Source organism: Lemur catta, chromosome 17 (genome assembly GCF_020740605.2).
Source record: "Lemur catta isolate mLemCat1 chromosome 17, mLemCat1.pri, whole genome shotgun sequence".
NCBI lineage: Eukaryota > Metazoa > Chordata > Mammalia > Primates > Lemuridae > Lemur > Lemur catta.
Window position 1 is genome coordinate 42,081,310 of NC_059144.1, and position 25,854 is coordinate 42,107,163.

General features: G+C 53.2%; 1 protein-coding gene across 1 annotated transcript; it reads right to left on the reverse strand.

Moving 5' to 3' along the window:
• Positions 1-1,098: 1,098 nt before the first annotated feature.
• On the reverse strand, positions 1,099-7,316 carry KCNG1 (potassium voltage-gated channel modifier subfamily G member 1). The gene is made up of 2 exons (XM_045529268.1): positions 6,517-7,316; positions 1,099-2,158 (listed from the first exon to the last, which is right to left on the reverse strand). Exons 1-2 carry the CDS (start codon positions 7,288-7,290, stop codon positions 1,388-1,390), a joined length of 1,545 nt encoding a protein of 514 aa, XP_045385224.1. The 5' UTR covers positions 7,291-7,316; the 3' UTR covers positions 1,099-1,387.
• Positions 7,317-25,854: the final 18,538 nt, after the last annotated feature.

Consider the following 25,854-nt stretch of genomic DNA (forward strand, 5'->3'; position numbering starts at 1 on the left):
CGGGCTTGCTGGAAGAGCAGACGGGAGGCCCACGGGGCTGGGTGGGGACAGTGAAATAGAGGGCGGTGGGAGGAGAAGCTGGAGAGGGAAGGGCTTGGATCGCACGTGGTGTTTGAGTTCATTCCCCACTGATGGACAGCCTCTGAGGATCCAGGCAGGGCGGGGGCGATGGGATTTGTTCTGCTGCCGGGCCAAGGGCAGGGGCCATGGCCAAGGCAGCCGGGGCTCTGGGGTGAAGAGAGTCATGCTGCCGTGTCTGTGGGGCTGAGGACAAGCTGTGACTGTGACCCTATGCTGTCACCAAGAGCCTCCAACCTCTGCCAGCTGAGGCAGAATCTCTCTACTGCGGGTCCCGTACATGCTATGAATTTGGGGGGCTGTTCCGGGCCGGGTGGGTGCTCTGTAGGTCTTTGTGGGCACAGGGAGGCCTTTGGGGGCTTCAAACTCTGCTTCTCAGACTGCCCAGGGAACCATGGACCACTTTCCCGAGGCATCAAGCCCATTCTAGGTTTACATTTAGATTCAGATAAATGATGTAAAGCACTTTTCCCCCAAATATTAAAATAAACGTGTCACAGAACAAAAACCCATACATACTATTTTTTAAAAGTAGAACGAAGCCATTTTGCTTCTGTAATCAGCAATGCTGCAGGCTCCTTGGCATCCTTTCAACTGCCGGGGGTGCCTTGGGGGAAAAGTTTGAGAAATGGGCCTTACGGTGTAAAAGGGGAGAACAGAGGATGGGAGAGCGGGAGCAAGGAAGGATAAAGGGAAAGGGGAGAAAGAAAGGGCCGGAGGTGCGGAAATGAAAGAGAAACGAGAGAGAGAGAGAGAACGCGGTGTTTACTGGGCATTTTGCTGGAAGGGTCTCTGCTCCCCCTTTCCCTCCAACCCCACGTGGGCCCCACCAGGCCAGAACACCCCAGGGCGCCGGCCCTTTTACTTCCAGCACCCACGCCGGCCGGCTGTGCTGGGAAACACAGCTCTGTCTTGTGCGAGAGCCCCGGGAAGGCATTTTCTCTCTTTGTCGTCAGTTTCCTTTCCTTAGCCGCCATCCACATTAGAGACAGACGCGGCCGCTGCTGTTTGTACGTTCTCCTCCACGCAGACCCATAATGCAAGTTTTTGCTGGGCTCACTATTTACACAGCGGGAAGAACAAGCCACCTCCTTGTTGCAGGAAACAGACATCGGCCAGAGCAGGGCTGGGCTCGTGACCCAGATGTTTCTCTTCTGGTCATGGCGGGGCAAGACCCACGCTGACCTTTCTGATGTTCTTCCTGGGGCATGGTTCAAGTCAGTCCTATACCAGGGCCGGACTCACGGTGGCATGTCCCTGTGGGGGCTTCTGCAGTGGATGGCAGACAGGGCAGGGGTGTCCTCTGGCTTCAGTTGTTGTCTCTGGTGTCTGAGGAGGCACTTCCGAACAAGATGTCACTGTCCTGGGACATGCCGCTCAGCTGCGACTTGGTTTTGATGAGGAACTGGGCCCTCCGGAACATCACCCTCTCCTGCTCCTGCTTGAGCTCCAGGTAGGAGCGGGAGAAGGTGTGGAAGATGGAGGTCACGGGGAAGGCCATGAGGAGGATGCCACTCAGGATGCTGCTCAGGGCCACCACCTGGCCCGGGGTGCTCCTGGGGACCATGTCCCCATAGCCCACAGTTGTCATGGTGATGACGGCCCACCAGTAGCAGGCGGGGATGCTGGTGAACTCGGGGCTGTCGGCCATCTCGTTCTCGATGACATATAGGAGGGGGGCAAAGAGGGCGATGGCCACGCAGAGGAAGAGCAGCAGGAGCCCGAACTCGCGGGTGCAGCGGCGGGCCGTGAGCCCCAGCGTCTGCAGCCCCAGGGAGTGGCGGGCCAGGCGCATCACGTACAGGATGCGCAGCGCCCGCAGCACGCGCAGCACCAGCCCCACCTTGTCCAGGTAGCTGTTGCCGGCGCCGGGCTTTCGGCGGCCCGCGGCGGCGCCGTCCACCAGCAGGGTGATGTAGTAAGGCAGGATGGCCACCAGGTCGATGAGCGTGAGCGGGCTCCGCAGGAAGGCGAACTTGCTGGGCGCCTGGATGAGCCGCAGGAGGAACTCGAGGGAGAACCAGCCCACGCACACCGACTCCACGATGAAGACGTTGTGGCACATCTGGGAGCACTGGCCCTGGGAGAGAGGGGAGAGGACACGGGACAGGTCAGCAGTCCCAGCGGGGAGGGAGCATGGAAGCTCTGCCGTGGGTGGGCACTGGGCCACCTGGGCAGACGGTGCCCTGGGCCTGGCTCACCTGCCTCTCCATGCCGGTCGCCCTGGGGCCTTTCTCTAGTTGTGTGCACTCCCGGGCCTGGCGCGTTAAGCGCCACCTCTATGTTGGCCACTCATCGTCTCTCTCTCCAGCCCAGACTTTGGCCCTGAATGCCAGACCCCAACCGGCTGCCTCCCTGACGATACTGCCTGGTGTCAGACAGGCCTACGCTGGGCTCCTGGTTTCTCCTGCCCCTGGGTGGTCCTCCCTCCCTCGCTATGGGCAATCCCGACCGTCCAGTTGCTCAGGACTAGAGACCTGCCTCATCCTTTCCACCTCTCTTGCACACCTTTCGTGTCACCCCCGGGAACTCTCCTTCGCTCTTCATTTAAAACAAGGCAAGAATCAAACCTCTTCTCTGTCTACTGTCCCCACCTGGCCTGGCCACCATCCTCTCTCACCGGGACAGTTGCAGTCACCTCGTCCCTGGGCTCCCTCATCCCCGCAGTGCAGTGTCCGCACATGGCCAGAGGGATCCTGAGAGCATAAACCAGATCCTGTCCCTCTGCTCAGCACCCTCCACGGCTCCCAACAGCCTCTGAGGAACAGCCAGAGTCCTCCCCGGGGTGCGCATGGGCTGTCCATCTGTCCATCTGTTGCCTCTCTGACCTCCTCCTCCACCCCAGCCTCACAGACCCCCTCCTCACTCTAACACCCCGGCTCATCCCCAGCCCGGCTTCCGCTGCTGGGTCACTCCTCCCCAACACACAAGTCGCTCCTGCCTTCCCTGCCTCCAGCTCTGCTTCAATCACCACTTCTCAGAAAGACCTTTTGTGACCCCTCTATTTAAAATCCCCCTTTTTCCTGCACCCAAATTTCCCTTCCCAGCTTTATTTATTCACAGCGATCATCATCTTTTGATATGCGTTGTAAGTGACTTATCTGTCATGTTTATTGTCTGTATCCACATCCCACCCTGGCCGGCCCAGCAGATTAGAGCCCCACAGGGCAGGTCAGTTGGTGTGTGTTGTTCACTGCCTGGACCCCTAGTGCCTAGAAAGGCCCAGCACACGGCAGGTGCTCAATGCACGGTTGTTAGGGGAGTGAATGGAAGAGCACTGGGCTGGGGGTAGCGGTGTGCAAACTCGGAAGTCAGCAGGGGCCAGGCAGGCAGAGGAGACGGGCAATGGGCTAGGTAGGGCTAGGGCCCTAGGCGAGCTCTGCAGTCTTGCTTAGCGCCCCTGTCACTGCCCCAGGAGAATTCAGGCTCAGATTGTCTCACTAAAGCTTTAAAGAGAAGCTGGAAATGTGCAGTTTTATGTGAAATCTCCTGGTGATAAATGTTGGCGATAATTGTTGGTTAAACAGATAAAATGTTGATTTAAGTGCTGGTGATAATTCAATGCAGAGAAAACACTCTATGGGCCACTAAAACACATCTTCATGTGGAATTTGGCATGCAGGCTGCCAGCTCGTCTCTCCAGTCTGGGGTATAACTGGGCTCACCCTCGAAGGGGCCTTTGGCAGAGAGAAAAGGCAAAAATGGTTCCATCCTGGGGCATCTTGTACGTTCTTGGGCACAGCTGGGTTCTACAAGTTCCACTTTAATAGTTCTCTCTCTAGGAATATGTTTGGGGCTGGAGATATGAGCTCATACTTGGTGGGGCTCTAAGGTCTCAAACATCTGGGACAGGAAGCCCCCTCCTTTGGGAAGCCTTCCTAGGTGTGCCCCCTCTAAGTAGCCCCAGCAATGTGGGTGGGCCTCTCACAGAGCCCCCTGGGCTTGTGCCTCATACTTATGGTCATTGGGGGGGCTGTTACTCCCACCCCAATAGACTTGAAGCTCCCTGAGGTTGGGAGACCTGTCCTGGTCACTCTGCCCCCCCGTAGTGCCTGCACACAGCTGGTGCTCAAATGTATGCACAAGGAGCAAGTGAAACACTGAATCCCACAGTGAATCCCCAAAATGGAAGTTTAAGAACAGCATTTTCATTGAATCATAAAAAAGGCCAGGTATTATTTTTTTTTTAAAGCAAGTATCAGAATTTGAATAAAACAGTGAATTTATTAGTATTTTCCTGATAAGATCAGGGACCAAGATGTTAGAGCTGAGAAGAAATCTACACTAAGTACAGAGACTTCCAGACAGGTCTCAAATGGTGAGCATGTTCTCTCTTCTTTCTTTTTCTTTTTGATAGGTGCATATAAATCCTTAGAGTTAGCACTTTCTGCATACTCATTCCGCATCTCTTCCAATCACTTCCCATCACTTCCCGAGGGCTCACTGAAGGCTCACGACACAGTGAGGTGGGCCTGTTTATAGCCGCCTTGGACAGGTGAGGAAACTGAGGCACAGAGAGGTTAAGTAACTTGTCCACAGGTACACAGCTAGAGCTCACCCAGTGGAATCCATATTCAGGCTGTCTGGCTTTAGCCCTGACCTCTTCATCACTACCCTTATGCTTATCAAAAGTTAGTTAATTTGACTAGTTGAGTGCTGTTTCCTTAACACCTGTTTTTAAAATTCAACATTTAACACAAGTGCCAGCAACCCTCTATGGATTATAGATGTAACAGCTATTGCTACTTCCTCCATGATACACGTATGTGGAGGAATTCTCATATGGCCAGTATGTCCAATGTCATATCAGAGCGTGCACGTAAAGCATTTACCACATGCAGGGCACACAGTCAGTGCTCAATAAATGCTGGCTGGCATGACATTTATGTTCAGTTCATACCGCTATATCTATTTTTCCAATGCCTATGCAACTGGTACCTGTCTGAGACTTTTTGGTCTTTCTGAAACTGGCTTCCAGAATCCCCACGTGTAAGAAAAGGGTCACTGACTCTAAGAGCCATGGGTCTGATTCATAAGGAGGCTGAACCGGGGAGGAAGACACCTCTGTGGACTCAGCTCCCACCAAGGGCTGCCCTGTGGGAAGGCAGGCTGTGTGTGGGAGAGCTGGCGACCTTATAGGGTTTTTTTTTTGGACAGAGTTTTGTTTTGTCACACTGGGTAGAGTGCAGTGGCATCACTGTAGCTCACTGTAACCTCAAACTCCTGGGCTCAGTGATCCTCCTGCCTCAGCCTCTCAAGTAGCTGAGACTAAAGGTGCGAGCCACAACATGTGGCTAATTTTTCTATTTTTAGTAGAGATGGGGTCTCACTCTTGTTCACAGGCTGGTTTCAAACTCCTGGGCTCAAGCGATCCTCCTGCCTCCACCTCCCAGAGTGCTAGGATTACAGGTGTGAGCCACCTCTCCTGGCCAACCTCACAGTTTTTCTCAAGAGGAGCTAGGAGTTTGAATTTTTATATGAAAAATGCCTTACTTTTAAATGTTAATAAGTCAAATTTTGGGGAAATGTGGTGTGAGCCAACCACATACTTCTGTGGGGCTATATTGGGTCCCCAGGCTGCCATGTGGGACCCAGAGTTCCATGTTTAAGAGCACAGACTTTGGACTCAGTTGGACCTGAGTTTGGGCAAAGCCGCTCTGCCTCAATGTCCTCAACCACCAGATGGGCGTGAGAACATGTCCCCCACAGGGCTGCTGGGGGATTTGCAGAGAAGACGAGACAGGTGGAGCGTTCAGCCCAGGTCCCGGCTCCTGTGAACTGCTCTGTAAGTGGGAGCCCTTGGAATGAAGCACATACCCTGTGTCAGGCCCTGGAGTAAATGCTTTACGTTTTCTGTTATTTAACACAAAGAAATGCTCACCATTTGAAGACATGTACACGAAACACGCCTATCAATAAAAATCATTTTCAGGACCCAGAAAATGTGTCTGGGCTATTATTATACAAGGGATTAAGAAGTCTGCGAAAGGACTCAAGTGTTTGAGATACATTTTGATGATGTATGTAAAATGCTTAGCCTAGAGCCAGACACATCATAAATCACAGCACGCATTTATTCACTCATTTGTTCATTCAACACATAGCGGTTCAGTGCCCTGTCTGTGCTGGAGGTTGTTCTAGACTAGGGGGGTGGGGGAGGGGACACAGTAGGGACAGGCACAGGCATGGCCACCAACCCTACAGTGCTCACATATTAACAGGGAATCAGACACATATGCAAACACACTGTCACACGGCACGATGTCAGGAGGGACTGGGGATGCTATTCAGCCAGCGTGCAGTCAGGGAAGGCTTCTTGGGGGAGATGACAATGGGAGGGCTGGAGGATGTGGACAGGGGTCCAGCAGACTGCTTTGTCTCCTCCTCTGGGCCCCTTCCCTCACTGTAGGAGTCTCCCCGCCGGCTGTGGGCTCTTACCTGCTCCTCCTCCTCCCTCAGGCTGGGCAAGGTGCTGACAGACAGGTTCACGGCGGTGACGGTGACGAAGAGCACGGACAGGCAGGCGAACACCTTGCCGGGCAGCCCCGAGTGCGGCCTCTCCACCATGTCTCGCAGTCTCCGCATGCAGCGGCCCAGGCGGCCCTCGCCCTCGGCCGGGCCGTCGCTGTCGCGGCCGTCGCTGTCCAGCGGGTCCTCCTCGTCCTCCCGCTCCACCATCTCGGCGAACTCCTCGATCTTCTGCAGGTAGCGGCGCTTGCAGCAGCCGTCCAGGTGGTCCTCGGCGATGCCCCAGTACAGCAGCTCCTCCTGGAAGGACAGGGCGCACATCTCGCGCAGCAGCCGCAGCTTGCCGGCGCGCAGGAAGGTCAGGATGGTGCCGAAGGCGCCCGGGTTGCGGTCGAAGAAGAACTCGTTGCAGGTCACGTCGTAGTCATCGCACACGTTGAGGATGTCGTCGAAGTTGGTGCAGGCCTTGAGCTGGCCCAGCCGCGTCAGCGGGAACTCGTCCAGCGTAGTCCAGGGCAGCGAGTACTTGCTGCCGCCCACGTTGATGATGATCTGTCGCCGGCGGTCCTCGGGCTGGCCGCCCGGGCGGGGGTCGTCCTGCGGCCGCAGCCGCTGCGCGCGGCGGTAGAAGACGCCCTTGAGGGGCTGGCGCTGCGGGAAGAAGGCCGGGTGGAAGGAGGCGTCCGAGGCGCAGCTCAGGGCGCTGTAGTCGTAGTCGGAGTTGTCTCCCGGTAGGAGGGTCATTTTGGGCCTTCACATATCTCTCCAGCCTGCGGGGGGAGAAGGGAGGAAAGACCCTCAGTGACCCCTGAGCTCCAACTGACAACGCGGTTCCGCACGTCTTCACTGGCATGTTCTCCCCACACGCGAAGGCTGACGCCCCCAACCCCCCAAGGCCATGGTGTTAGGAGTGTCCTGGGCACTGCTGTGTGAAGGCACTGCCTGACACACTAGGACACATTGGCACACAGAATGGGAAAGCTCCCCTTCCCCCACCAGCTGACATTCTAGTGGACTGTCATGCAACGCCTGTACCGTCATTTTATTTAACACTTTATTTTAAATGAACCCATTTTGGGGGGTATTTAGCTTCGACAGGCAGCTTAGTGTAGACCTATGGTTCTCAACCAGGGGTGATTTTGTCCCCCAGGGGACATGTGCCAGTGTCTGGAGGCATTTTTGGTGGTTATGACTGGGGGATGATACTGGCATACTGTAGGTAGAGGCCAGGGACTCTGCTATAGTCCTGCGATGCACAGGACAACCCCCCACAACAGAGCATCATCTGGCCCCAAACGTCCATAATGCTGCTGTACTGGTTATAAACACAGACTTTGAGCCACACATCCTGGGCAAGTTACTCAACCTTGATGTGTTTCAATTGCCTCATCTGTAAAACGCACACAACCAAGCGACCTACTTCACAGGATTACTGAGAGGACAAAACGAAGTACGCACATAAGAGCACTTAATGCAGTGCCTGGCACCTAGTAGGTACTCAATAATTCTTTTAGAAAATATTTATATATTTATTTATTTTTAATCTCCTAAATGTTCTCCAGGAGTACTTAATAATTCTTGTCTATTATTACTATTAACTATTAGTATTTATCTTAAAGGGCTACCTTACATTGTTTCCATAAACGGAAAACAGGTATCACTTGCTGTAAATAAGAGGCAATGGACAAAGAAATGCGCAATTTCCAGGTGATGTGCCAGCAAACATCACCTTGAGCAGCAGTCCCCAACCTTTTTGGCACCAGGGACTAGTTTCATGGAAGACAATTTCTCCACAAATTGGGGGGTGGGGGGGACAGGGGGTGGCATGCGATGGGGAATGGCTGTAAATACAGAGGAAGCTTCGAAGCTTCTCTAAGTCCCCTGCCACTCACCTCCTGCCATGCAGCCCGGCTCCTAACAGGCCACGGACTGGAACTGGTCTGCCGCCCAGGGTTTGGGGACTGCACACCTTGAGGATACAGAGGTGAACGGGACAGCCGGGTTCTCCCAGGTATGACAGGGCTCCTCCAGGAAACCTTCCTTTGCTCTTCTAGCTAAATCAAGAACCCTCTCATCTTACAACTGCTGCATTTGTCTTCATGACACTTACCACCCAGTTTTAGAATTCTCTGTGTGAAACCTGGTTCATTCATTCGACTGCTTGCTCCTTGGGGGAAGAACTGTACTTTGTTCATCTTCGAACCCCTGTGCCCAGCAGTGGAAGAGCACAAAAAGTGCTTGTGGAATGAGTACATTTCCTGTTGATGAGATCCACATGATGAGGGTACTTCTGGGGAACTGAGGTCAAAATATCAGCTTGCATGGACTCCTTCCCTCTCAACCCACAAAGGTAAGGGTTTGCACTGCTAGAATAAAATTGCTTATTCATTACCAGCTCATGGGCTGAATTTGGTTCACAAATATTTTACTCGCTTGGACAAATTTTTGAAAATTGAGAAATTTCATGTAAAAATCCATATTCTTGGCTTCTCTTAAACAACCAGCATATCTGGCAACACTTGGCCCAAATTCCAGCTGAGAAATGGCTGTCCTCTGTAGGCAGCGCAAGCCCGCTCCACTGCGCCACAGCCCTCGCCCCTCCCTGCTGTCTTCTGGACACCCACTCCCCTTCACTCATGTGTGTTTCCTTTCTGGCCCCCTCAGCATTTGAGTTTAAGAACCCTGGATTATGGCAAAGCAGCTCTCCAAAATTAAGCTGGCGCATAGAAAAGAAGTAAGAGGATAATACTTTGTTTTTTAAAATCACCACCCCTGCCCCCAGCCCAATCCCAGATGGAAGTGCATGGTACCTGCAAGGTTTATCAATTTCAGATGGAAACTACTTCCAATACCTGAGTGTCAACTGCTGCTATGGGCATGTTCCAGGAGAACACACACGCTCACACACACCCCAGTGTGGATGAGAACGGGTTTTAACAGGAGCTGGGGGTGGGCTGAAAGGGGCTTTTTCATAATGGAATTGCTGTACAAAAGCCTATTATCATTCCACTCACTTATCTTTGGGCAAACCTAAGGTTTTACAGATCAGGTTTAGGGAAATGAGGGTACACCTATGTTTGAAATAAAAATGGTTTGATTTTAGGCTGTTAGAGTGTTTTTAACTTCACCTAAAATTGGAACCCATCTCCTCGGGCAAAGCCTGCCAGGATCCCTTCAAGGCGTGGGAATAATCCCTTTCAGGCACTTTGCTGAGCAATATTGCTTTACAGCTCTGCTTAATCTCTGCCACCGAAGACAAGAGAAAAATGACATTCTGTTTGGCAAGAATGGCGAGGGAGACAAAGGAAGGTTCTTCTGCTCATGCAAGCCCCGGAGGGCTCTTGCGAGCCCCATGGCTATAATCCCCTCTTCTCTTCAGGAATTTCTTCTTTCAACTCCTAATTAGCGATTCTTCCTTTCTTCCCCTCACTCCCTGTCCCGGAGGTGAGTTCCCTGAGTGGCAAGTTATCCTGTCTCAGCAGAATAGAGAGTATGGACAGGTTGCTTGTACCTGGAAGGCGATGAACCCTGCAAGCACCCTCCTCTCGAAGCCAGGGTGCCCTGGGGAGAGTGCGCTGCTGGCACTTGCTGAACTGGCAATGGTCACATCCCTCCACGGCCTCTGGTCTTGCCGATGTCCACTCTGATCAGCGTGAGCGAGGTGGTTCTGCATCTCTAGACCCTAGTGCTCACAGACCCACAGGCCCCAAAGTCTGTGCTTCTGCAAAACAATGCTGCTTCTCACCCAGCCTGATACCGTCACAAGAAATCTGGAGTTTTTTGTTTCTCTGCAGTGTTAGTTCTGTCAGTTCTAGATCATGGTGAGCTTTAGTGATTTTGCCTCTGAGTCTATAGATGCTTGGGAAGAGGAAGCCACTTGAGGATGGGGCTGCGATGGTGGGGACAAGACGTCCTGAGGCTGCATTCATTCATCCATTCATTTGTTTATTAGTTACTGAACACTCAGTCTCCAAATGAGTACATAAGTCACTTCAGGCTGCAGTGATGTAGAGAGCAAGGTGACAGATGGGGAATGATTATTGTGGAGCAGGGCGCAACATTAGCTAGAGGGGTCAGGGAGGGCTTCTCAGAGGAGGGGACATGGGGCTGAGCCGCATGGATGGGCAGGAGGCGGCCCCGTGAGGACCTGGGGCAGGGTGTCTCAGGCAGAGGGAATGGCAAGAGTCTGCTCCCTGACGTGGGGTGGGCTTGGATGGTCAAAGACCCAAGAGAGGCAGAGTGGCCGGGCAGAGCGTGTGAGAAGAGCATGCGTAGGGGGGCGGCAGGGGCCAGGGGAGCAGGGCCTGGTGGGTCACGATAAGGAAAGCCCCACTGGAAGCTACTGCAGCAGCTCTGGAGAGGTGACCAGGGCCTGCACCAGCGGAGGCACTGGAGAACGGGAGGGCTTTGGAGGAGGAGCCCATAGGACTTGCCCAAGGATGGGGCATGAGGGGAGGGGACAAGGAAAGAGGGGAATCAGTGTTCCTGGGTGCCATTTGCTGAGGTTACAGAGAGGCGGTGCTATGGTGAGCTCTGAGTCAGTGGAAGAGTTCCTGGCTGTGGGATGACGGACAGGAGAGGACACCTGCAAAATCAAAGGCAGTGGGAGGGATGGGCGTCTCCCAGGGATGGTGTCAGGGCACCCAAACTGACCTGATGAGTGTGTGTGTGTGTGGGGGGGGGATGCCACCTGGCTGCTTGGACCTGGCTGGGCCAGCGAAGGCAGGAGGGCCAGGCTAGCAGGGTTATGGCAAGGCCCAGAGGCAGGGCGCTACCTGTGCCTGGGCCCCCGCACCCACTTCCCTTCTGAAGCTGCGTCTACACCAGGCCCAAGTGGCCCATGCAGGTAGACACCACTGGGGGGATGTGGTAGAGAGAATGATGTCCCTACGTTCCCCCAGATGTCCATGTCCTCATCCTAATACTTGGGAGCTATGAACATGCTAGTCTATAAGGCAAGGAGGCACTAAGGTTACAGAAGGAGTTAAGGTTGGGGAGATGATCTGGATTATCTGAGGGAGCTCAGTGGAACCACAAGGGCCCTTATATGTGCAAGAGGGAGGAAGGAGACACAGTGTCGGAGTGGTGTGGCACTTCATTTTTCTTTTTTAACCTGGGTTAAAACCCAGAGTTGGGTGAACCGAACTCTGTCTCATAGCACCCTTCCTGCAGGCCTGTGCCGGGCTGTCTTCCCATACTCGTTTTTCTCCTGCTTTCCAAGCCCCGTGCTTCTTGCCCTCCCAGGCACCCTCCATGTGGTTGACATAGATCCTGAAATGTGCCTGAATCTTTGTAAAGTATGTAATGTGTGTGTGTTCATTTACATAAATAGCATAGTGCTATAAACTTCTGCTTCTGCTTCTACGCGGCACCATGTTTTTAAGACCTACATGTGTTGCTAAACCTACTTCCAGTTCATTGCTTCTGATTCTTGAGCAATCTGCAGGATTCTGAAATCTGCATCTACCATGACCCACTTGTCCATTGCCCACGGATGGATTGTAGGGGGCCTCTTGGTCCCACAAGTTGGGCAGTTGGCAGGGAGTCCCCAACTGCCCAACTTCTCAATCCCCTTGGGGTTTGGGAAGGCTCTGTCCATCCCACTTTGTTGGAGAAGTGGAAACCCCCCTGGTTTGCGAGAAAAATCTTCTGCATTGGGGCCGCCTGATCACATTCCCCTTCACGAGCCCAGAGATCCACTGATGCTCCCCATTCAGTTTCTTGTCCCTCCTTTGGGGAGAAAGACAATGCACACAAGCTATGACTGAGGGCTGCACGCACCTTTCCAAAGATAAATGATCATTTCAACCATTCTGAGTGGCAGTTCCCATGTGACTACCATGAGGTCAGCAATGACTGAGGATGTGGGTGCAGGGTCTGGGGGGAGTAAGGTTCTGGAGAGGGCAGAGGGAGGGGACAGAGATTCAAATAAGGCTTGGCCGGCTGTCCCTGCTGCTCTTGCTGACAATCCAGTGGCCTGACCAGCCATCACGCCCACTGAGCTACTGGCCTCTCTGAGCCTGCTTCCTCCCCTGTAAGATGAGGATAAGAGGGTCTGGTGAATGGAGGTTTGCTGCAGGGACCAGCAGTGTCACCGATCTCCTGTCCCCATGACCACATTCCATTAAGGACATGAAAGGGTTCCATAAACTGTCATGTGCTGATCCCAACTGCTACAATCTCTCTTGGGTCTCTCCCCAGGGTTCCAGACCTTTTTTGACTCTGTTCTTTCTGTCTTAAGCTCACTTGAAGTCCCTCTTCTGAGTGGGAGGGGGAAATGCAGAGAGAGCGCTAAATGCACAAAGTGCTATAAATAGCAACAGTTCCAGCCTCCCTCCACTGCACTGCACACTCACCGAGTGCCAGGCGCTGTGCTAGGAGCCTTAACTGCATGAGCCTACGTCCTTCCTTAAAAAGGCAGGCATATTATCAATACCTCCATTCTATGGATGAGAAAATAGAGGCTTCGAGAGGTGAAAACTCACCATAAGCGATGAGGCCAGAATTAAACTCGGTCTGTGGGACCCCAAGCCAAACCTCTATGACTGCTTCCTAGGATCACCAGCCCCTCGTGGAGGGTGGGGGTGGTGTCCCCGCCACCTGCAGAGAGCCAGGGACTGGGTCTCTAGTCTCTATTTTCTATGGACAAGCTTTTGGAAAGTCTTCGGGGATGGAAAGAAGTAGGCAATTGCCCATGGTTGGGGAAACATCTTTATTCCTATTTTGTATTTGCACAAGAATAGAGTAAGAAATCAATAAACCCCTGGTTTTGTCACACCCTGGCTTGCCATTTTGGCCTCTGGGAAGGAACAGATGTTGGAAAGCAGCAGGGCCAGGAGCCAATGAATGCAGGCAGCCTCTAGAAGCTGGAGAAGGCAGGAAATGCATTCTCCCCAGAGGCCCTGCTGTCACCTTGACTTTTGCCCAGTGAGACCTGTTTTGGACTTCTGACCTCCCAAAACTATAAGAGAATACATTTGTGTTGCTTTAAGCCACTATATTTGTGCTAATATGCGAAACACAACCTCCAAGGCAACTTTCCAAAGGAAAAGCATTTCTTTCCAGAGCTCCTCAGGCTTTGGTTTCTTTCCCTCATACCAGACTTCTCATCCTGTGTCATTCCCTAACTCCGAGCAGGTGTCTCAGGGACCCCATCCGTCTCTCTCCAGGCAGCTCTGTCCCAGGCCCCACCGTGTTTCCCTGCCAGTGTGGCTTCATCTGTCAGGATTAGGGCTCCTGGCTGGGTTGACTCAGAGGCGGCTTGTGCTGCATTAATCTCCAATTAAAACGTTAATCAAAATGGATCCAGCCATTAGCCTGGCCCCGGTCCTGGCATGCCGAGTCTCTGAGAGACGCTGTGCCCACGTGTGGAATCTGTCTTTCTTAGCCACCTGCCACCCCTCCTCACCGCAATCCAACCAACCCGGATTTCATCCCTGCTTCCTGTGAGCTGGGGCCCAAGTCCCTGGGGAGGTTATGTGCTTCCCTCCATCCCTCACCTGCCCCAAGTGAGAAAAGGTGCCAGTGTCCCCAACCCCCATAAAAAAAGACAGGCCGCCTCTGGAGTCTCCCTGCTCTGCTGCTGGCAGAACAACACCAAATGCACATTTGCCTTCTGCCGGGAGGTGTTTGGGGGCTGGAGACAGAAGATCCTTTTCTATTTGCCTCCTTGTAGTCCAAAATTTGGGAACACAGGCTTAAGCAGCAGATCAGGTTTAGGGGAGCAGTGGGGGACCTCAGGATGGTAGGAAGGGGGACACAGGCTTACACGATTCCTCAGGAGAGGGAGCACGGTCTATCTGCCACCTGCCTGGGGAGGTGTGGGTGTGAGGCAGACTCACCACAGAGCAGGGGACAATCTTAGGCACAATTCAGATCCTATTTGTAGCAAATTCACTTTATGTTCTGATTTTGTTAATCAAATACAGTCTGCTAGACAATAAAAATGGCCAACAGTGATTGAGTGCTTACAGCTAGACTCTTTCTTGCCTCTCGTTTTTTATTAACTCTATTTGGAGAGGCTTCACTGGCTACCATTTTCACCCAGGGACTCATTTCTGGGCTGCATGAGTCAAGCGAGAGTGGATTCCTAGACCCCTAGACCTCTGGCAACGTCAATGTTAACTCTTCATCATGTATTTGGAAAGCGGATGTGGAGGAAGGACAGCACAGTCTAGACACCCTATTGGGGGTGAATTCCTTTGTTCCTGTACCCAGGACACATCTCTTTGCTCTTCTGTCCCCTGGGGCATCTCCCTCACCTCTTGCCAGAGCCCAGCTGGGTGTGTGGCACAGAGAATTCAAAGTAGCTCCCAGGTCTGCCCCAATCAGGCTCTGGGTGCCCGCAGGCTGGGTTCTTAAGCCTCGGGAGGAGAACCCAGGCTGTCTTGTTTCAGGCACACTCACAGTTCCCTGAGAGTCCGGCGTGTGTCCCACAACAGACATCTTTCCACTGGAACGCGCAGGCTTAGAAAATGACTGAGGAGGGCAATCCCCAGGGGTCATCGCTCACCTGTCTTTCAAACACACCTTTCCTCCTCCCAACCCAGCAGGTGCCTCTGCAGAGCTCTAAAAACCTGAGGATTTGCAGGTAGAGCTCTGGCCCAACAGAGCCTGAGAAACCCACCCAAGAAAGATGGCATGCCCTGGCCACGTGCCCAGCCCTGGGCCCCCATCTCCAGCAGCGCCAAACTTTCCCTGGAGACGTGCTGCCAGTGCACCTCCCCATAGTGACTCTGCAGTCACGTGTGTGCGGGTATCAGATACACCCTAGTGAATAAACCTCTGCTCAGACGCACAGAGGCAGGAGCTCCCCCACCCACAATGAATCAGACCAGTTCCTGCTCCCTCCTCGCACCTCCCCCTGCACTTGCCTCAGGGTGTCAGTGAAGGGGGGTGTCAATGCGTCTGTCTCCCTCCTCTCATTCACCTGGGTAACTCCGGTGCCTGGCACCCTTTAAGTGCTTACAAATAGCAAGTGGTTAAGAAGATGCCTGCAGAATGGACAACTTAACTAATAAACCCCATTGGTGGGAGCCTGCATTCCCCAGTAATTTTAGATCAGTGTTTCTCAACCTCCTCCCCCACCCTGCCACCCTCCCCTAAGAGCTTTTAAAAGGCCTTTTCTTCCTATCCAAGAGCCAATTCCAGCCCCTCTCCTTGAGAATGAATGTATCAGATGAACATAGGAGTTCTGCCTGTACACGTGGGCTACTACAGCTGGCCACCCCAGCACGCTGTGACCTCCCAAGGGAGGGCCTGGGTCTTAATTCCTACTCCTCTCTAAACTGCATGAAGGCTGCCCCTATCCCACCCCTCTTGTTCACTGCTTTCTCCCCAGCACAGTGCCTCAATAAACGTTTGTTGAATGAACGAGTGAACGTTGAACACTTGGTACGGTGAACTGCCCACAGTAGGTGCTCAACCAGTCTTTGTCCAATCCATGAATGAATGCAAGAACTTCTCTCCTTTCCTTCCCCACCCAAAGATTCCAATACATCCACACTAAGCCCCTCTCTAGCGTGGAGCCCTGAGGCTGAGGAGACCCCCACCGTCCTACCACATACTGGAGCATCCAGTGAACTATCTCAGTATCCCCAGCGCCTAGCACACAGTAGGCGCTCACTAAACGTTTGCTATGTTCATAGATAATGAATGACTCAATAAGGCCCACTGGTGGAGATGCTCCATTCCGTGCCCAAGGATAGAGTGAATGAACGAGTGACAGACGCCTCCCTCCCCTCCTCCCCAACTCTCCTTCCTCCTGGGACGCCGCCGCCCAGTCAGGATGTGCCCCTTGCCAGGGTCACTGAGAGAACGTCCAGCCCTTCGCATCCCAGGGTCCCCTTAGGAAGAACCAAAGCAGGACCCGCTCCGTGGCCGCGGCGAGCGCGCCCCACGCCGCCACCCGCAGCTGCTCCCGGGTCCTCGGTCGCCCTGGCCTCTCTGCGGGCGGGTTTCCAGGCCCCCGCAGGGGAGTTCGGCGCCACCGCCACGTGCGGCTGTCCCCGAGCCCGAGTTTGCAGCCGCGGGGGCCGGTCCACACCTCGGCAGTGGCCGGCGAGGCTGCAGCGCGCAAAGTTCCCACCTCAAGTTCCCGTCGCGGCGTCCCCGCCTCGGAGTTGGCTCGGCCGCGGCTTCTGTCCCCTCTCCGGCTGCCAGCGGGTCCCTGGCGAGGACCCGAAAGGGGGCTAGAAGCCCCCCGGGGCGCCCGCTCTGCCTCCCGGAGCCGCCACGAAACTTCGGCCCCCGGGCCTGACTCAGCTCCCTCACTCGGACCCAGGGCCGCCCCGTCTGCCTCCGGGTCCCTGCCGGGCTCCGAGTACGCCGGGAGCGCGGCGCGCCAGCCCGAGAGGGAGGGAGCCAGGGCCGGGGGCGGGACGGAGGGAGGGGACTAAGCGCGGGGCGGGGACTACGGGCGGGCAGCCGGGAGCGCCGCGCCGGGACGGTGGCAACGGCGACACCGACGCCGGGCGTCTGGGCGCCCAGTCGGGGCCCCGTACCTCCAATCCGGGAGTCCCGGCACGCTTGCCCGGGTAGCGCTCCGCGCAGCACGTTCCGGCGCCGGGACCCGGGAGGCAGGCGCTAAGCCCTCCCCTGCCATCGCCGTCTCCTTCCCTGCCTGCTCTCCCCTCCCACCCTGCGCGCCGCTGCCACTGCGCCCGCACGCGCCAGCCTTCAAGGTCCCGCGCGGGGCGGCGCCGCAACCTCCAGGGGTCGCGCGCCATGTCACGTGCTTTCCCGGGCGGTCCAAGTGCACCGGTGGTCCCGGGCCCCTCGCACCGCTGCCCCAGGGTCTACATGTGCCAAGTACCTAAAGTCTTTACCTTCCGTTGCCGCGAGGCCACACGCTCGACGCGCTTCCACATCCTGGGGACCACGTGCGCCAGGTCTCGTGCCTTTCCCTGGAGGCCCGAGTGCACCGCTGCCTGTGCGCACCTCGATCCGTTGCCCGGGGACCTGCAAGTGCCGCATCCTTCATGCCCTCCACGCACCGCTGCCCTGGAGCCGCACGCTCCACACTCGCTTCTACCTCCTGGGGGCCACAAAGGCTAGCATTTCTCCAGCACCAAGAGCACCGTTGCCCTGGGGCTCTCCTGCCACTACGGCCCAGGGCCTTTGCTGCACCAACTTCTTAGGGACAGCATGTGCAGTGCCAGGTGCCTTTCCCGCCAGGTTCACGTGCGCGCCAAGACCCGGAGTCGCACAGACCAGCATAAACTTGAGCCAGGTCCTGGGGCCCTGGAGCGCCGCCTCGGAGCTGGAGCTGGTAGGAGCCTGCACAGACGCCGGAGGTGGGTTGACTGGCTCTCCGGAGCGGAGCTGCCGCCCGCAGAACGGAGTTCTTGGGGTCGCTCGCCTTGTGCTCTCCTTTCCTTTTTTCCTTTCTGTCTCTCCTGCCTTTGCCTGCAATCAGAGAACGGAGACAGGACGGGAGGAAACTCGGCTGTGGACCCGCTTGAGGCCTCCTTGCGAATGGAGGCAGGTCTGGGAGTTGTGGGTGCCCGCTCGTTCTGGGGCTTCATAAAGAGAAAGAGGTTTACGGTTAACCCTGAGAAATAAGCACTGGGTTGTCCGTTCCTTCCCCAAAGGCTGGCTTGCTGGTGAGGCGAAGGCCACAACGGACAAGGACCTGCCCCCAAGAGCTCACGTTCTGCTGGGGGCAGGGAGAACCAGGAACCTGCGGAAGTGCGTGGTTGGCATGATTGCAGTCGGGACTAAGGGCAAGGAAGAGGCCAGAGCAGAGGAGGGGTGCAGAGTGAGGAGAGGGAATAATGAGGGAGGGCTCTCGGAGGAGGGGACAGTTACACCGAGTCCTGAGCAAGGAGAAGGCCATCTTTGGAGGATCTGGGAAGAGAGCTTTCTGGGCAGACAGATCAGCAAAGCCAATGGCCTTGAAGCAGAGGAGAGACAGGCATGTTAAGGGACAGACAGCAAGGGGACCGGCCAGCAGTGTTCGGGAGGGGGCGCTGAGCGGGCTTGTGTGGGCTTTGGTGGTCAGATGGTTCCTGGATTACATGTTGGGAAACACCACTCTTCCTCTCCCATCTGAAAATTCGTGTTTTGTATGCTTTTCAGTTGCCTATTATCTGTGTCCCCACAGCCATCCGGCTCCATCAGGGGAGGGCTGTGTGGTCTGGGGTCACACTGTGAGAACCACCGGTACTGACGACTTGAACCCCAACCAGCTGGGTCTGACTTTAGGGCCCTCACGAACTGATAGCTCCCTGAGGGTCAAGCTGACTTCCGTTGTTAGGATCAGTGGGACCTTAAGGCCACCTCTAGAAAGGGGCTGGGCCTGTCAGAACACTGTGCACCTGAGTCAGACGTTGAGGTGACCTTCGGCAGAAGACCCCGCACACTGAGTGGAGACCATCAGGAAGAATGGTGACTCCCTCCGGCCCTGCCTGCCCCCCACATACAGACTCACGTGTGGCACCCAGGAGTTAAATTACTGCCTGATCTTATCCCCGACTGTGCTAAACAATGTCCAATAAAATTCTTTTAAATCCTTTTAAGGAATTCCCTCTTTGCAGTTCCTCCCTCCCTTAGAGCCTTCCAGATTTTCAGCTCTTCTCTTTGTATCTTCATTTCCCTCCCGAGAAGCATCCCTTCGCAATCTGTCGTGTGGAAGGGGATGGCAGCGATGCTCGGGAAAGCTTTCTGGGAAGATGGGTTCCATCAATGCTCGCCGAGCACCTACTAGGTGCCAAGTGCTCACCGGGTGGCTTGAAGACATCACAGGCACACGTGGGGCCAGGTGGTGGGCTCTGGCATGTAGACCTGTTTTATTTGTTTCTCCTGAGTTAAATTAAAAAAATTTTAAATTAGCTGCTGACCTTTAAAAATCGAGAGATTTCACTTGAAATTTTTTCTTTTGAAGCACTGGGAGATCTGGCAACATCCTTTAGCAGTGTAGTGTGCTGGTGCCGGGTCGTGGTCCCCTCTTGTCTCTCCCTGTGGTTTGCCCCTCAGCCCACATCATGCCATCTAAGTCACCACCAGGCCCCTGGAAGTGAGAGTTAGTGACCTTTCATCTCAGCGAATTGTCTAGGGTCGAGCAGTAAATGGCAAAGCCGGATCTGAACCCAGGCCTGTCTGACCTCAAGGCCCAAGCTGTCACTGAAAAACAAACTGCTGTTAATTTCGGGGGCAGGAGGAGAATGTGGAGTGGCTGGCCCCGAGGAAATACCTTAAAAGGGAGACACTGTCAGCGGTTTTAAGAATATGCTTTCCTTCCCATTTATAACCTGCTGTCAGGAAGCATAAAGTCCAGGCTGTTTTTCCATGGCAGGGAAGGTTACCCAGAGCTGTCCAGTTTCTTCTATCCATCCCCTCCTGGAGATGCAAAGGCTTAGGTCTGGTTAGAGTTGGGGGACTGGGTCGAGGAGTGGTGGTGGGGGGCTTTCTTTTTTCAGAGTTAGCTTTTCTGGCAGGGGTCCCACTGGCTGTCTGTGGGATGTGGCTTCTTGTAGGAAAAGTGCTCGTCTTTCAGTTGAATCAGGGTGGGGATGGGATGGGGGTGTCACTCTGCTCCAGGCCCTCTGTCCCCTTTTCTGTTCCTCTGACGCCCTGAGCCCTGACCTCTGCCTGGAGTCATCTTCCTGTAGATTTCCACATAGCCAGTTCCTTCAGGTCCCGGCCCACTGTCCCCTCCGGACTCCTGGTCCCAGCTGGTGTCAGGATGCAGTGGGCGAGGCTGAGGCATGCAAGGGCATGGCTTTATTGAAGTCTTACTTTTTAAAATTTGATATTTTGCTCATCATGAATTTTCCGGTACTAATTTTGATTTTGAAAAATGTTTTATCAAAATGTTATTTATTTTGGTTACAGAGCTTTGGGGCACCCTCTTAAATTTTGCCCCCACCTGCCTCACCCCAGCTCCAGCCCTGCTCCTAGTCCAGGGTTCTTTGGAAAGAGCTCTGGACTGGGAGTCAGAGGACCTGGGTTCTGGTCCACCTTGTGCCACCAGACTAGCTGTGTGACTGGACACGCATCCCTTTGGCACCCTGAGCCTCTCAGCTGTCCTGTCTTGTGTCTGGTTCTTTCGTTTCATCCACAGGATCGTTCAGTGAACATTCTTTATGGACCTTCTATATGCCAAGCACTGAGCAAGCACTAGGGATACGAAAGACACATTTCCCGTCCTGGAGGGGCTCACATTCTATGGCAGGAGATCGCACATGTGCAGCTCCAGGTGCCGAGAGAAGCCTGCACAGGGTACAGGACTTCCAGATAAGCTAGGCCACAGGGACAGACGGTGCGCTGTCTTTTCTCCTGGGAGGAGTCCTGCATCCTCAGTGCTGTCTCCACATGCCATCAGCCTCAAGCCATGGAAGATCACCTTCCTAATAGAATCTTCCTCAAGAGAGTGCTGCAGCGTTACATTTTGCATCCACACTTGACGGGGCAATGCTCTGAGTTAAAGCTTTCAGTTCTTTCTAACACCCTATCTTCCTCCACCCTTCTCGGCACTGTGGTTTGCTCCCCAGTCTTTCTGAGTCCTGACAACCCTCAAGGCCCGTTTCAAAGCCCCCCTCCTCTGTCCTGTTCAGCTTTCCTCCACTGCTCCAACCCTTGGGAGGCTCTCTCCCGCACCCTTCTCCTAAGACTTTGTTAACTAAAGGTCCTCTGGTGGCGCTTAATTAAGATCTGTCTAGCGTTCCTTCGTGCTTCAGCCCAGCCGGGATGTTCTGGTGTTTTCCGGGAGAGGCACTTGCCTGGTAGCCAGTAATAGCTGGGAGGGCTCTGTCCCCTCAACTCAGAGAATACAAACAGATGTATCTTGTTGGGACTTCCATGTTTTAAAAATAATGAATTATGTGCCAATATTTGAAAATCAGGAGATTTTCACATATAGATCTGGATTTCTGGCTTCCCTTGAAGACTTAGAAGATGGGCCAACTCTGAACCTGCATTCTTCCTTCCTGGCAAAAATTGGCTAGAGCTGGTGGCAACTTTTTCCTTTAGACAGGGCATGACTTCTTTACTTTGTCACAATGCTCACCAGTCCTTAATATATGACGCTGGGCTCTCTTTTCTTATCTATTTTAGTAATACTTTCCTGGCTCCTATAGGCATTTGAGATTTTAACCCCTGCTTTCAATTTTTCTCTTTCTTAAGAGAAAGACAGCTCATCAAGTGCTGAGCACGGGCAGATGCGTAGTGTGGCTGGAGGGAGGGTGGGCATGGGGACGGGTGTGAGCGCCCATGCCTGTTGGGTAGATGGGGGAGGGGCGAGTCAGGCAGAAGGGGCTTGCTGTGAATCCAGTCATAGATGCTTGGTAGCCATGAGCTCAGACAGGTGTTTGAACTTGGGTAGTGTCATGTGGTCTTAGCTATCCATGTAGAGATCTATTTAATGTGAATATAAAATAATACATTTATAGACATAAAAGTAATCTAACTTATTGAGAGCACTTACTCTGTGCCAGATACCGTTCTACGGTTTTTATATTTCATTCTCACAATTTCCCCACGTGGGTACTATCATTTCCCCTGTTTTCGGGATGAGGGAAGTGAGACTCAGGTAGAAAACTTGCTCAGGATTACGCAGCTAGAAAACAAGAAGCCGTGACTGCAACAGGCACAGAATGCCCCTGAACCTGGATCTTACAGCGGGGCTGGAGGTGCCTGCAGATGCCAGGTTTGTTGTTGCTGTCCTCCTCCATCCCCCAGATTAAGGAGGTCTTGCTTCTCCGCCTTGTCTCATTTCCTGGGATTGTGATCTGCCTCCCTCCTGCTAGGAGGCGGTCAGGTTTGAGGCTTTCTTTGCTTAGCACAGGGCTGAGGTTAGCCCCACTGTTACTCTGGCGGATCTGGAGACACGCAGGAGTGCAAAGCTTTAGCAAGAAAGGGGCAAGGTGGCGATGGGGAGGACAAGAAAGCAGTGGTCCTGCCAGCCAGGACCGTGTCCCCTCAGACAGCCCCTGGATCCCAGAAGTGCAGGGCCCACCAGCCACCCCCCCTCAGGGCATGAGCTCATTCCCCGTGTCCCTGTCTCTGAGGTCAGCGCCCCATTTCAGCACTTGCTGCAGTGGAAGATTTTTCGTCCCCTTGCTGTTACTTTGCATTGCTTCTGGGCCGCGTTCCCTCTTATTTCATTTTCATCTGAAATCCTGAGCTCACCCTCCCCAGCAGCTGACGGGACCATTTATTTCCGAGGCTGCAGCCAGTCGGAGGGCTGCCGACAGCTAAGTGGAGTACTCTGGGTTTTTGCCACCTTGTTTTGTTACTGCAGACGGGAAGCAAGACAGGAGAATGTCTTCATTTTGCAGCAGCAAAGCTGTCAGAGCCTTAGAGCCTCAGCTCTCAGCCCCTTTGGCCCGAGATGCATTTTGTTTTGCCATGGAGAACACTGCCTTGGTGAACTCTGTCCCTCGGTCATTTGTCCTTTTGGCCTCAAAACCTTGAGAGAGTGTGGCCTGTGCTTTGTGCTTGTCCTGTCAAATGCCCCTGGATCATCATAATTGAAACAGCTCCTAGAGATTGTGTTGTCAGACCTCCTCTCAGCATTCAGATGATGAAAGGGAGCCCAGAGAGGGTGAGGGACTCGTGGGGGTTGCACAGCTCAAATGTTTCCTTCTCAGAGAACATGTGGCCAAGGACACTCATTTTTCTCGAGTAATTTCTTAGAAGAGAACTTGCTGGATGAAAAATCAATCACGCATTTTCAATCACAATGTTATACTACCTCCTTGTATAGAATCTTCTGTCTATATTTGTAGCACTGTGTTTCATAGCTGGTCTGTACCCCGCACGGGTGAATCTGTATTGAATGAACGGGTGGGTGGAGGAATGAATCTCTTTTGGATTGATAGTTGTTGGGAGACAATTCTCCATGGGTGTCTTGTGTGTCTACATGTCTTGTGAGCAAAGGTACTGGCTGCCTTTGTTCCAGACTCTATTTTAGAGGATGTTCATGCAGTGAACAGCCTTGGAAGACAGAGATAGTGTCTCTCTCCAAAGCAAAGGGCAGGCATGTTTACTGTCCATTATGTAAGATTAGAGTTTCTGAATATTATTCAGCCTTAAAAAGGAAGAAAATTCTGGCACATGTTACATCATAGATAAAACTTGAGATCATTATGCTAAGTGAAATAAGCCAGACACAAAAAGACAAATACTGTACGATTCCACTAACATGAGTACCTAGAGTATTCAGATTCACAGACACAGAAAGTATAATCATGATTGCCAGTGGCCAGGGGAGGGAGAAATGGGGAGGTGTTGTTCAGTGAGTGCAGAGTTTCTGTTATGCAAGATGGAAAAGTTTTGGAAATCCCACTGCACAACGATGTGGATGTACTTAAGGCTACTGAACTGTACACTTAGAAATGGTTAAGATGGTAAATTTCAGGTTACGCACTTCTTGACACACACACACACACACACACACACACACACACACACACACAGACTTGGGTTTTCTAAGCCCAGATTCCTCTCCTATAATGCAGCTCACTGCATGTTTTTGCAATGCCCTGTAGGAATTGGGGCTGAAGGAACTAGTGCAAGGAAATGTTGATACTCTGGCTGCTGCTGTGGCTGCGAATAGGAAACTGTCCTTTGTCTTTGACCCAGGAGTCTCGGGTCTTCTGCCAGCATCCATGAAACTGGCTCTCTTGCAAGTAGGGTAAGTCTCAGATCCTTCATAGTTCTTGACAGTAGCGATCTCTGTGTATTTTCATTGCAGCACTTTTGACAACTGTAGTGAAATACTTACCTTTAAGTACTTGTCTGCTTCACTAGACTCTAAGCTCTCTTAGTCTCAGTTTTACTCCTAGGGCCTAGCCCAGTGCTTGGCACATAGAAAATGCTCAATAAACATTTGTAGAATGAATGACCGGATGGATCGATGCCTTGATTCCACCATCTCTTCCTCAAGAAGAGAACTGCTGGGACAGATGGTCTGGCTAACTGTCACAGCTATTTGGAGGCAAGTCCTGGAGAGCCATCTCTGTTTTGTGGCAGGCTGGCTCCTCACCACCCCCTCCCCCACGCTTCTCCTACACAAATGCTGCTGAGAGCACGTCAGGGGGGAGGAAAATCCCACTTCTTTTGATCTGTCAGCTGTTTGCTTGTGGTGGTCAAGTGTCACCCTGTCCATTTTACAGAAGAGGAAACAGAGGCTCACAGAGGTAAAGGCTTCACGCAACAGGCCTGGGTTTGGCCACACGTAGTCCAGTCCAGACAGGCCCAGGTGCTGGGTCTTCTGTGCCACGGGCTACCAGCAGGAGGGTGGAGCGTAGAGGTATCTCGGGCTCTTGACAAGAGAGTTGGGCCTCAGTTGTTCAGTTAGTGCTCAACCCAGCCCTGGTTTTAGGTGGGCATCCTCCTGCCAGTCCTTGGGGACCTCTGAGCAGCTGCCAATGGAAGGCCCTTCCTTATCTGGCTCTGAAGAGCTCAGCAGGGTCCTTAATTGGTGGCGGGTGGTCCACAGGGGTAGGCTTGGCTTCTGGGGCTCTCTGGATGCTGACTCAGATCCTATCATTTCATCTCTTCAGGTCTGGTCCCCTCAGTCTCCCCGATGAGCTGAGTCTCCCCCAGTACCCCCAGGATGGGGGTCTCTGGCAATGTCCGTGTCCTCTTTTCGTACCATTATTATGGCATAAACTTGATTCCTTGCTCTCTTCGGGGTCTCCCTCTTTATTTTCAAGCGCTTCCTTTTGAAGTAAGAAAAAGATAAAGAAGGAACCTAATCAATTTCTCCTTTCATTTCTGCAGAAACAATTTTAATTCTCTCGCACACAGTGTTTATCCCTCTGACTCGCCAGGGAAGAGTCTTACTCGGGAAGGACCAGAGAGACGAGACAAACACTGGTGTGTTTCAAGGCAGTATGCTGTGGCTTTTAGAAATCGAGGGATAGACGAGAGGCAGGATTGGGCTCCCAGGCTAATGCTTTTCTCAGCGCATCAAGTTACATCCCCGCTCAATTCAGTGAATATTTATTAAGTACCTACTGTGTGCCAAATGCTTTCTTGACTCATAGACCCTGACTGCTTAAAAGATGCTTTCTCCTCAGTGGTAAAGCTGGCAGCACTTGCATTTCCTTTCGTGTGGACTGGAATACATAAGCGTTTGGGGAAAAGAAAAAATTAGCTACCAGCAATAGTAGTAGTTTGTACCTTCATTGATCCACTCATTTATTCATCTTTAAACAGACATTAATGGAGCACCAACTGTGTGCCAAGCCTTCTGCTGGATCTTGGGGATGTGGCTTTGACCATGACAGGCAAACCCTCTGCTTTCACGCACCTTGAGCCTTGGTGTGCGAGAGAGCAATCCACCAGTGAAGAAATGTGTCC